At 42.2% G+C, this 12,815-nt stretch overlaps 1 protein-coding gene across 1 annotated transcript in view; it reads right to left on the reverse strand.

Moving 5' to 3' along the window:
* The window catches only part of LAPTM4B (lysosomal protein transmembrane 4 beta), a 58,846-nt gene that overhangs the window by 18,126 nt on the left and 27,905 nt on the right, over window positions 1–12,815 (reverse strand). The window contains exons 5-6 of the mRNA XM_059485670.1: window positions 7,610–7,708; window positions 962–1,057 (exon numbers count right to left, since the gene is read on the reverse strand). Coding sequence (XP_059341653.1) covers window positions 962–1,057; window positions 7,610–7,708 — 195 coding nt within the window. The remainder of the gene's footprint in view (window positions 1–961; window positions 1,058–7,609; window positions 7,709–12,815) is intronic.

A 12,815-nucleotide genomic window follows, 5' to 3' on the forward strand; every position in this document is an offset into this window, starting at 1 on the left:
GCTGCATGGGAATCACTCATTCCAAAGGATTACAGCTGACAGTCTAAAACCTCAGTGTGTGGAGACCACCCACAGTTAGGAAAACCTGAGCAAGGCAGTCCTGGGATTTCACCCAGATGATCCAGAGGACCAAGTTTGTGCTGCTCTCATTCTGTTGTGTAAATGGTGTAAAGAGCCTTGTTCCATCAGCCCTGGCTCACCCCAGGGGCTGCTCGGGCACAGAGCCTCCGGGTGGAACTGAGCAGCTCCATGGCAAAACCACTGCAAACAGAACTGGCTCTTTTCCAGAGACCCCTTCTTCCCATAGTCCTTCAGTGCCTTCTGCAAAAAGCTTAGCAATCATGTCTTGCACATGTGCATGTAAGCACTAAACTACTAAAAAGTGAACCTATGCCTTCCATTCTTTGAGGTTAAAATCTGTTTATTATTTTCTTTCATGTCGATCTTTGTTTCATTTGGTCTCCTTACCATACAAACCCCATCATGCACTGGGAAATGAATCACTGAACTTCTGCTGCCTTTTAGCTCTTCTCTGTGAGTTTGTAAAGCACTACACCAGATGTTAAGTGTCCTAAACCACAGTTTTTATAGATAAATCAGAATTTCACAGCAGGTGTAGACCATGGCATCCTTGAGTCCCAATCAGTCCCTCCACAGTCCAGATCATCACACAGCTGGAGAGCTCAGAACTGGAGGTCATTCCTGGGACCACAAGATAAACTGTAGTTTATGATTAACACAGATTCTTTAACAGATAATATGCATAAAATAAAACCAGCGTTTTAGCAATAAATGCGATTTGCAACCACTGCATGCTAGTCCCCTGAGTTTCAAGTCCAAACATCATCAACAGATGAGGACTGCCAAAGGAATTAAGGTAGTTAAATAAAGAGTCAGAAACAGAAAATAAAGCCTTTAAATGCATGATAGTACAGAAATGTTTGCCATGTAAGATCCTTACCGCAGTGTCATTGGTGGTGATGTACACCAGCACATCCGAGTTGTTTCTGCCATTGATGTATCGGTAACAGTTCCACACACAGCTTATCAAGTACCCCTGAAAAGAAAAGGGATTTATTACTCTGTGCAGAAAATAAACCATGCATGCTTGTCTGATAGAGCATTTCCATTCTTTATAAACATGAACATCAGCATGATAGAAGCATGGGGCAGTCGCTTCCCTGGCTGCAGTGACTGTGAGAATGCCTGGGGGCTCTGTGAGTAATCCAGTGTCATTCCCCATACTGATGGCATTGGGGTTCTTTGGAATTCGGAAGGTTCTGGGGACACCTTATGGTGGTTTTCAATATATAAAGGGAGCTTATTAAATCAATGGATTCCATGTGACTGGAATGGTCTGGGGTCTTGGTATTCTTGCCTGGCTAGAGAAAATTGCCGAAGTAAAAGCTTTTATTGACATCTGAAGTTATTACTGACATTTTAAACATTGTTAAAAATACTGGTGGGTTTTTTTTCCTAGTATAAAACAAAACCTCCAGTAATAGCAGCAATAAACCTACTGCAAGATCATAAACTTCACTGCTTTTGCTCTTGGAGCTTGGGTAGTGCTGCTTCCGGTCAAACAATTAGTTGTCTCCACTTTTTTAACTGGTTGGGCAGAATAGCCACCATGTCATGAGCAGGAGAGATTTTAGTCTGAGTAGCAGAGATGAGCAAAGTGCCTGGAAGGAAGATAAGAGGCAGGAAGATGTGGAGGAGCTGGAGTCAGATCCACAGGATGTCGGTAACGCAGCTGGCAGGACCAAAGCAGTTCTCTCTGGAGCTTTCTGCTTCCCATTGTTGGAGGCTAGGGTTTTACTTTTGTTTTCTTTCAAACCAAGACATTCATGTAATCACACATGATGGTGATGAGGAGAACTTTGTGTTTTGATAGTGCCCAACTTATATTTTTACTTAATGGGTCTGCACAGAAATTCTTCCATAAACCTAACACATGTAGATTAAACTGCCAGCACTGAATTTGCATGTGTGTCTCACTGAGTGAGTCATACTTTTGTGACTCACTAGCACTGATGGCCTTCCAAAAGCCTCTTATCCCTTTGAGCCGCCCTGTGCTTCCTCTGTCTCCAGAGCTGACACACATGAGCTGTGTTTTTCAGGATGCCACGTGATTCACTCATGGCTTGCTTGCAAATCAGGAAGGTTTTTTTCCACCACGGCTGGCTAAAATCTGGTAAATTTGCTTCCTCTTTTTTCACAGCACCTTACAGACCCTGGATTGACTTACAGCTGTTGCAGACTTTGACAATAATTTTGGCCATCAAATGGAGAGAGCAAAAGGCTTCTGGAATGAGCTAAATCCCAAGGGAAGATTAGACAGGCTCTGCAGACCAAGCTGTGGGCTGTGCAATCCCACCCCAGGCTACTGAAACAAGTAAAGGCACACACATGGAGAACTGCATCTCTTCCAGAATTAAGTAAAATGTCATTGTTAATTTAAAGTAGTAATAAGTAGTTCAGCAGCTTTCAGTGCTCAGATACTATAGCCTGGGAAAGGGATAAGAGGTAATGCAGAACAGAGACTGAATATAGTACACTTCTGTGGGGACACAGCCTGTCTATATAAGAAACCCTTTACTTTAAGCCTACCTATTTGCAAAACTATTTCTATACCCCTTCTGTCAAAACCCAGAGTGATGGAAGCCCTGTTTTGGATAATACAATCCTCTCAGGGAGAAGCAAGTGGGAGATTTATTTTTTAATGCTCTCATTCCATGTGGTGAATAAAACACACTTAACCCCACAATGAACCTCTACAGCTTTCCCAGCTCTAAATCCTAGCTCTGCATGCACAGGCTGTCTCTCACTGGGTGAGGTATGTTCCTTGAATTAAGGAGGTCATCAGCCAGCTCACACCAAGGAACTGGCCCTGAGACACTGACCAGCATAGGGCAGAGAGTGGCAGCAGCTCAGAGAATGTCCCTGTCCAAGTGCTCTGGCCATGTGCTCCTGGCCTGCAAACCATGACTCACAGAAACTTGTTTTCCTCAACCTGGAACTTTATTTAGCTCATTCCTAATTATTATTTTCTACCAATACTGCTGCACTGTTAAATGAGGCTCCTGATTCAGTTACCAATTTACTTTCCTGAAAGACTTGGCTGAGGTTTCTATACTGCTTTAAAATGTGGTGCTGGACACACAGTATATAAATATATTTATTTTTATCTCAGAAGACTAATGTTCACATTTGAAATTGGCCCTAGATTAAAGGCCTCCCTTGGCCTAATCCCCTTGAGTGGATCTCCTGCTTACCACAGCACATACTGGTGACAGACAGTGACACCTTTTGGGGGAGGCAGCCCCAAGCAGCCACCACCAGAAAGGACAGGTGAGTAAAAAGGCTGAATGTAGAAACAGGCACTGTGCCTATTTCTAGCCAGCTTTTAGTCCTCCCCTTTGGATGGTGGGAAATTACTTGAGACCCTAAGGATCTGAAACTCACACAACTTTGTCACCCTGTCTCTCACTGTTGCAGTTGCAGACTCACCTGTTTAGCTGCATAACAACAGAAATGAACTGCAGACCTGTGTTCATCAGATGCCTGACCAGAAGACTGACCAGCATCTTTGTGGAAATTAGAGGTTGTTGTATTGCGCTGCTTCTTGCAACACAGCAAGGGAAAGTCTGTGCTGATCTGGGTGCCAGCAGCCCTCTGGGTAACCCCTCACTGGCAGCCAGTGCAGGGTGAACACCACAGACCCAAGAGAGCCCCCTCAGGTTAGTAGCTGCCTGCACTGAATCCCCTTTGACTGCCCAGCTGCTTTGATTTTTCTGTTTACAGAGCTGAGATGGGCTTCAGTCACTGGTGAAAATGAGATAAAGATCTCTACACAAACTGAAATTTATACGAAGATTTCAAATTATGCTAATGGAAGACCAGTTGACCACATGTATTTCCCATGTTGATGTTACAGAGAGAGAAACAATGGGTTGCTGTACTGATAAAATCTGGAATTAAATTCATCTTCTCAGCACACTAGAATGTGTATCTTGTGAGTTTAAAAGGGTTGTATAAGAACAACTGCTTAGAACTGAAAGAAATGCTGTAATTGGAAAGAATTAGTATTAAACCAAACCACTGCTCTGCAACACTTTATACGGCATCTTACAGGGCCAGGACATCAGCTGTTGGCTAACAGTCACACACACTGAGGTATGCAATTTTAAGCAACTGATTCCTGTTTTAGAGATGAGTCTCCCATAACTATCCTGTCATCATCAGTGCTGGGACTTGTCCTAGGCCTTTGTGGAACAGGTGACAGCCTCATGGCTATGTACTGGCATTCCTGGGAGTGGGGACCAGAGCTGGGCTCTTGGGGCTGTGTTCATGGTCCCAGGTGCTGCCCAACAGCCCTGCAGGAAGGCAGCAGATGCCAGGTGATGTGTTGCAGGGCTCTCCCCCTGCCAGGAAGAATGCCCTTGGACTGAGGGCATTCACCCAAATCTCTCAGGGAGAACACAGAACTTCATTCTTATCTTTTCCCATCTGCTGAGGACACCAGGACATGCAGAGTGGTCTCACCTCTGGGCTCAGTACCTTGGAGATGCAGCTTACAGGCATATTATGGAGAACACATCACACTGGCAGCTACCTCTTCCTACCTACTGTTCAGAAAGAGAAATGCCAAGGAACAGCCCATACTCTGAAGCTGCAGAGTGCTTGGGGCAGCCTGGGGAAAGGTTTAATCTGGCTCATTATATTTATGCTCATCTGAGCTCATTTGAGCCTAAGAAGGTTCCCTATGATGGAGAAGTTGAAGCCTCAATTGTCCTGTCTCAGAATCTGGGAGAGCTGAGAGGACACGACTCAAAAGTCCAAACCAACTGCAGAGGACACAACTCAAAAGTCACAGTGTTGGCTATATGCAATTTGAAGTCCTGTGTATACAAATGCACATATAAATACATTTGTGCTGATGGATGTCCTTCCTCAGCCAGAAATGAAGCATCTATGTTTCATGGTATGCAACTCCAGTTCAGTTTCTAGACAAATACAGTGAATGGAATAATGTACTTTGGTCTACTCTGAAAAGTGTTCTGTGTGAAACCACCTGAAATTCCCATTAGGTACTTCAGATGCAAGTAAATTATAAGGACTAAAAAGGCAAATGCTTGTGTGTGGTTAGCTTTCTTACCACCCTCTCATGTTCACAAACCCATGACTACAAAACACAAACCCAGCATCTAATACTGCATAATCTTGCTTTCTGCTCAGCAGTGTTCTTCTCTGAGTGTAGCTTCACCCAAACCAAAAGTGTCATAATACTAAATACTTCTGAGGAATTAGGTGATTCTGTTTAGTATTTCCTGCCAGTTGAATGCAGCTTTTCCTACTGTAGCTTTTCCTAGGTCACAATGTTTTGGTTCCTCTCCCTATTTCTAGTTGAACTCCAGAGGGAGAGGAGGCATATTTTTTTATACACAGTACCTTACCAGTTTCAATACATAAATGTGGTACCATCTGTTAAGTCTATCAGAGATGAAATGTGATGCATCTGTGTGTGTTCAGCTTTTATTTGATGGAGCAGATTCTGTAAATCTGCATAGCAGCTCTTCTGGAAACATAAGAAATTCAAATGAAAATGCTAACTGGACTTTAGCATATGTTTCTGTGTAAGTCACATATTTTGCGACTCATTTATATGATAATACATTGCTAGAATGAGCATTACATAAGCCACATACACTCTTGGAAAAAACATGTTTTACCACTTAAAAACAAAATGAGTCTTTGGCACTATTAATTTCTTAGGTTTCTTGTCTCTGTAGTAAGCATTTTTGCCATTCCAATTTTAGTTGCCTTTTTTTTTTAAATAAGCTTGAAGCTTTATTGACATACTTAGTCAATGAAACACCAGACCCACACGGGGTAAAATCAAGCTGTTGGTTGCATCACAGAGCACATTCCCTGTGGGACCTCAAAAATCTATGGATTTATTAAATTCACACATATTTCTTAGAAGTGCAAATAAAATCAGCTGTATGGTTGTGAACATATAAGGCCAGAAAGCTGAACTCTATTGCTAAATCACAGCAGAGGAGTGAGCACAGCTTCCAACAGCACTTTAATACACCCTAGCTGTTGAGTTTCTTTCTCCAATTTTGAAGTAGCTTCAATAACCTCATCTACCTCTTTTGCCACAGTAACGTTCCCTGTATATGACATATGCATTGTCTGGAAGCAGCACCTTTGGTGTCACTGTGACACTTTGGGACTTCTCTAATCTAATGCAAAACTACTTTGTAGAGAGAGCAAGACTAATCTGAAATAAAGTCCCACACAAGAAATACAAAACCAGCAGCACTGTGCTGTGAGAAACTCATAGAAGGCTGCAAGAAAAGCATATTTTACAAGAGATCCAATGCTCAGGGTACTAGTAGGAGCCACAGGTGATTGTTTTTCCTACATTAATTTGTCTGATCTTATTCTGAGCTCCTTTTGAACTTCTGACCCACAGCAGGATGAGTCTGCTGCACTGGACAGTCAACCTGGATGTGGTGGTTTCACATGAGCCCTTTCCAGCTGCTCTGGGAATGCTACCCCTCCTCTTTGCCTGGTACCTGCCACCTGCAGGCCTCTCACCCACTAGGTTTGCAAATAGATTCTCATTCCCTGTGTCCTTCTGTTGCCAGGTCTGACAGTTCTTTATGGTGCTCTTCCCAGGAGAGATTGCTTTGATTTATTTACCTGCTCTACAGAATTCTTTCTGAGACAGGGCACCCACCAGAAGGGAAATCATGCTTCCAGAGATGGTGGGCATCAGAACTCGCTAAGAAATTATACAATTTATATTTTTGGTTTTTCTATTCCTTTCTTAATATTCTTAGCCTTTGATTTACTTGTTTGACCAGAAATGAGCTAAGCTAATATTTTCATGGGTCTATCTGTAACAGCTACAAGGTCCCTTTTGTAGTGGTCATTCTTACTTCAGAGCCCACAGCAGTGTTTGTGAAACAAGAGCATCCTTCCTCAGTGCCCACTACTGAGTTTTTACCACTGAGTTTCTCTACCATTTCCTTGTTCAGTCAGTCCATCCCATGAGATTCTCCTGCAAAGATTTCTTGACTAATTATTTTCCCCATTTTGAATGACACTGCAAGAAAACGTTGCTAGAGTTCCTTCGCCTTCCCAGATCTCTTACAAATGCACTGAACTGCATGGGTCACAGTGTTGGAAAGACTGATAATTTATCTTTATTCCCTAGCTACAGTCCGTGATGTGACCTTTTCTCTTCTCCCTACACATTTTAGGGTGGTTTTTAAAGTTTTTCACAAGACACGCTGCCAAACACATTCTGAGAAAACAAGAAGTCTGTTTCAACAGGTTCTCCCTTGTCCACTGCTTCAAAGGATTCATAAGCCATGAGTTCCTCCTACAAGAATCACACTTCCCCATTGTGGACTACATGTCCTTGTGTTTGCCTATGAGATTTTTCACAACTTTTTCACATGTCTATAACCCTGTTTCCTATAGGTATCAGGCTGCTGGGGGTGTAGTTACCCAGAACTCTTCTAAAGACAGACTCCCAGCAAGGGACATTCCACCCATGACCAGAAGTGGACTTTATACACAACAGTGCACTTACCTTAAAAGCCAAAATGATACTTATGAAAAGGAGGATAATCACAACCAGACATGTAGGGTTCACAGACATAATCTCTTCCTTGTAGGGAAAATTGTTGGGCTGTGTAAGCAAAAACAAGCAAAATACTGTGAGTCAATCTCAGAAGTCATTTAAGAGCCATTCAACTAGTGCACTCTATAATTAACAGCTTACAAAGCTTTCTGTGATCCACTAAATCTGGAGCTCTCCCCACCAACGACCAGTTTCAGTAAGTGTGGCTACAGCAGGCACTGTGAACACTCAGCTGCCAAAGGCTCCCTGGAGGGCTCAGGGATTTGCTTGTTGCTTTGGATGTGGTGTGGGCTCTCTCTTCCTCTGTGCACATGGGCTTGTATCTGACACAAACTAGCAGAAGTCTGAGAGCTTTGCAGCAGGAAATCTTCCACCATGGGAAATGGCAAGCAAATCTCATACTTACTGAGTAATCATTACACTGACACTGGTTGCCAAAGAACAATGGTAGCTCTTTCCAGAATATCAAAGCAGGAAAAACTGGACAGCATAATCCTTTCACCTAATATTTTATGACATTTCAAAATACCTAGAGTCTATTCTGCTCCATCTTATTTTGGCTAAATTTGAAGTACTTCGGTAGGAGCACGTGTTAGTGCTGCCAAGTGTGTGCCCCATGGAGTCATGGGTCCTACACGGGGCCACCTCATGATTTCAAGTTGAAATGTGGAAATCTGCCCCAGGCCCTTTCTTACCACATACATGAAATAGAAGTGACAAAATGAATCTTCCTGTTTAGCACAGGCTCTAGTGATTTAGAGCTGTGAAACACTTTAGGATCAGTGACTGAAAAACAGCTGCTAGAAATGTTTTACTGTATTTTTTATTGCTTAAAATTCCAAGCCCTTTGAAAAGAATGTTCCAAATAATTCTGAAATACTGCAAGATACAAGTTCCTGTTTCAGTTAGAATAAACCATTGTTCACAGACAGAGCTGTTCTCCACAAAAGATAACTCCACTGCAACAGTAGCTCATTATATCTGAATGCAATAGTTCCTTCCACAACTCCCTGTTCCCTTACAGGTCTAATTACTTAACCAGGCCAGCTCTGCATCCTTGTCAGGACAATTAACCAGACTGAGCTACAACTGTATTCTTGGCAATGATGGTGTAAATCCAGAGTAACCCCTTAATAACCCTTATTCCAGCACTCAGCCCAGTGCACCAGGAAATTATCTTTTTTTTTTTGGACAGCTGCTACTGAGAATAGCTCTTTATTTAGCACTTCCATGAACTGTTCAGAGTGGTTAACATCAACAGCAGCTGTAACCATTTGCAGCTAGATGTTACATAAGCACATTTTCCACTTCTTGACAGCAATGTTTCTGTTCCTCTGCTGAATTCCATGACTGAAGTTTTTATCATGTTATCTTCTTTGTTGAGGTAGAGCTTTTGTAGGGAACTAGCTTGCTATAATTCAATAAGTTACTGTTTTTTTTTTCCCACAGAAGGTTATTCTAAATATAGTGGATGCAGTCACCCAGAGACCAAGAAAGCAAGAGTATATACAAAGAAACAATGCACTTAAAAATTAAACAAAAACTTTATATGCATAAAATTTAAGTATTAATGCCCCAACCTGCCCTCTTGTTTGCAGAAGAGACACCTTAAGTTAGGAAGGTAGAAAGTCCAGTCAGTTAAGGACAGTTACAGTAAATCTGTATCCAAATGATTTTTTCAGTACTGATCTACCATTCAAAAAACAGTCAAAATAGTTTGTGAATATAATAAAAAATTCCTATTAAGACTTTGGTTCTCAAAGAAGAACCTGGTTTTTGGGAACCAGTCACTGGTCAAAGACTGGATGACTGCATGCTGTGTTTTTGGCCATAATCTAATGGCTGTTTCTAAACATCAGCTCAAAAGGGCTTTGCACAGGGGCGAGAGGAGGGCAAGAAAATGACCAAGAAATTTTTCTGCTTGAAAATCAGGAACATCTGCTGGAGCCATGATCCCTGGTCAAGTCTGGGGCAGGGTGTGCTGCCCAGCAGTGCCTGGCCTTCCCTTATACCAGCACCAGTGTTTCAGGAAATATTTCAGCAAAGCCAGGAGAGCACATGAGGAACAAATACTGAGGTTTGTCCCCTTCAGGCTCAGCTTTCTGACTCTCTGTCCTGAGAGATGAAGAGATGAGAGGTGTAGGCAGCCCCAGCAAGGCAGGTGGTTGCTGCACCCATGCCATGGTCATCCCCACACACAGGTGCCAGGGAGATCTTGGTGCAGGATGTGAAAATGAAAGTCAGTCTCTTCTGGGGCTTCCAGGCTTCCTGTGTGGGAGACAAAGCTTTCAGTTCTCTGATGGATAGCCCAGGAGCACTGGGTCAGCATGGAAGAAACCCCTTTGGCTTTTTTTGCTAACTGGGCTGGGCCAGCCTATGAGCAGTCTGATCTTAAATCCCAGCTACAAACCCCTCCAGTGCTGTAGGAAAACCACTTTATGATACCTGAACCTTTGGCAAAGAATCAGGAAAGATGGTAGGAAGCATCTCAACTGGCTCCAGTCTCACACGGTACAGGGACCACACTGGAACTGGTGCCATTAGGCAGCCCTTGTGGTCCCATCCCATGGCTGCAACTGTTCCCAAAATCTCATGAATTCCCACAGAAAAACAGGTACCAAGAGTGGTTCAAATGAATCAGACCACTGGTCTTCACTGACTGCAATGATGAATTTAAATATTGATGTGGATACATGAGGTGGGAAAAGAAATTCTGCTCCTGTCTTGGGAGTTTGCTCTCCTGTGGGAAGACCAATAGCTGAAATCCTGCTGCTGGGAAGGTTCCAGCACCAGGCTCGGTGCTGAAACTTCTGGAAAAAGATCAGTGTCAGATGTTGTGCAAGGCTTAATGAAGCTGTGACTGAAATACATCTGGGTGGGAAAAACTAAGCCTATCATTGGAAATACAGGAGTGACTTTGGAGCAGAACATGATGAAATTTTCTATACAAACAAAAGGTAATTGCAATGGTGTTGCACTGGCAAGCTAAAGTTGTAATTAAAGTGTCATTTATAACCTTGTCATGGATATGGAGAGGGCTGTGTGCATAATAATATACCTGATACGTTATTCTCTTTTATGTCCTCTAGACATTTCTCCATAAATTTAAAAGCATGACTGATACCAACTGAATTGTTAGGCAGCAGCATTGTAGGCAGTCCCACAGTAAAGTTACTTAATATACTTTGAAATTTTGTTTAGATGAACTGTCATAGTCCTGCATTTTGATTAGAAAAAAGTTTGCATAACTCAGTTGCAGACCAGCCTGTTCTGCACCTGTGCTTCAATCATTTCATATGCTGTTATCAGATGACAGAAGATGAAGTGTTTAATTGGAAGGCTTTAAAATGCCAATATATCAAAGATTTAGTGGGGTTAAACAAAAGAAATGTGCTTTAGGTTAAACTGCTTTAGACCTCTGCTTAGAGCAAGAACTAAATGATTTTTATTTTACATATGTTGAATTTGCTGTATGCAAAAGTTTTTGCTTTTTACATGACAATGATAATGACCAAAATATCCAGTGTAACTCTTAGAAACTTTGATCACATGATCACCACAAAACTTACTAAATTCAAAACTTGTAACATTGACTGATTTTACATGACCCTTCAGGCTAAGATGCTCCTGCAATCCATGGCAATTAAGTAGCACACCTGAGTGCAGCTGGGTATCAAAAGGCAACAAGAAGTTTCCAAAGAAGAAGCCAGTACAGACTGATGTTACCAAACACCCTGCGAGCACTACTGCAACACTTTCAGCTACGGCCCTGACCAGCTCATTGATATGTGATCATCATCTTGCTAACAGTACATGGAGAGTTTCACAGCAGCTGTAACTCATCACCCACACGCTGACATCTGGCATATGTAAAAGTAACCATAGTATGATACCAAAGTAACTATATAACAATACCAGATAGTAGTAAAGTAGAAATGGTTAAAGAAACAGGGTTTTTCTCACCTTAGAGCAAACAAAAAGTTCTTCTGAGACTGCTAAATGTATTCTGTTACCAAATGCAAACTTTCTTCCAGATATTCCAGAATGGATTTGAAGAACAGTTGGGATTTTTCATTTACCTTATGGAGCTGTGCCCCCTAAAATACCATTTCCCCAGTGCAAAGCAGCTTTAGAGGAACAGAAACTGTAAGAATGCCAGGAAGAAACACAATCCTTGTTCCTGCCTACCCTGGCAGACCACTGCAAAGGGGTGAGGGCAAGACAACCCCAGGGCTTGGGGTTTGCAAACCATCAGGAGGGATCACACCCGAATGGCCCTGCATTCATGGTGTAATTGCCTGCATTGATTTTCACCTTGTCCCATATCTGAGTATCTGGTAAGGGTGGATGTGCCCTTCTCATCTCCCCTCTGCTCCTGCCCACTCAGACAGATGTACCTACTCTGAACCAAATGTAACAACCTTATGCCAACAGATGCAGCCCTTCCAGGTAAAGGGACAAGGGCCTCCAGTTGAGCCACATCATCCAAGACACAGGAGGCATAATCAGCTTCAAAGTAGATGCAGAACAGTTTCAAAACTTTTTTGAACAGGTGACATCAACTGTTCAAAATTCATCACAGCTCTTGGTAGTTTTTCCCCATCACTAATCTCCAGCATAAATGATAAAATACAAACTAATCCTTGTTTCTAAATGAACTTAACTTGAACTAGCTTCCAGCTGCTCATTAGCATTATGCCTTACATCTAATTTAAACAGCATTTTAATACCTCATTATTTTGCATATGAAAGCTCTAATGGCACTACCTCTTGGTCTTCTTTCTCAGTAAATGAAGCAGGAAAAGCTGATTGTCTCTCATCATACTACAAAATATCCAGCTTTTATATAGTTTATTCAAAGGGACTTTTCTGTATGTTCTCTGACTTGCAAGCATTGTTTTTTTACAATCAGTCTCCAAAAAATAGATGAAGGAAATCCACACTACCGACAGAGAAGGGAAGCCTCCTCTCCTTTACTATTAATTGCTCTTTTTTCTGTCCACAAATCCCAAGAGCAATTTTTGCAAACAGCAAAACAACCTAGGGACTCTAGTTTTGGCATGTAAATCCCTAGGCTGCTTACAGGGTCACTGCATCCCAGGCACAGTTGTCAAACTGTATGCTCATCTGTATTGCTCAGGCCTTTACATTCCTT

This window comes from Ammospiza nelsoni, chromosome 1 (genome assembly GCF_027579445.1).
Source record: "Ammospiza nelsoni isolate bAmmNel1 chromosome 1, bAmmNel1.pri, whole genome shotgun sequence".
Lineage (NCBI taxonomy): Eukaryota > Metazoa > Chordata > Aves > Passeriformes > Passerellidae > Ammospiza > Ammospiza nelsoni.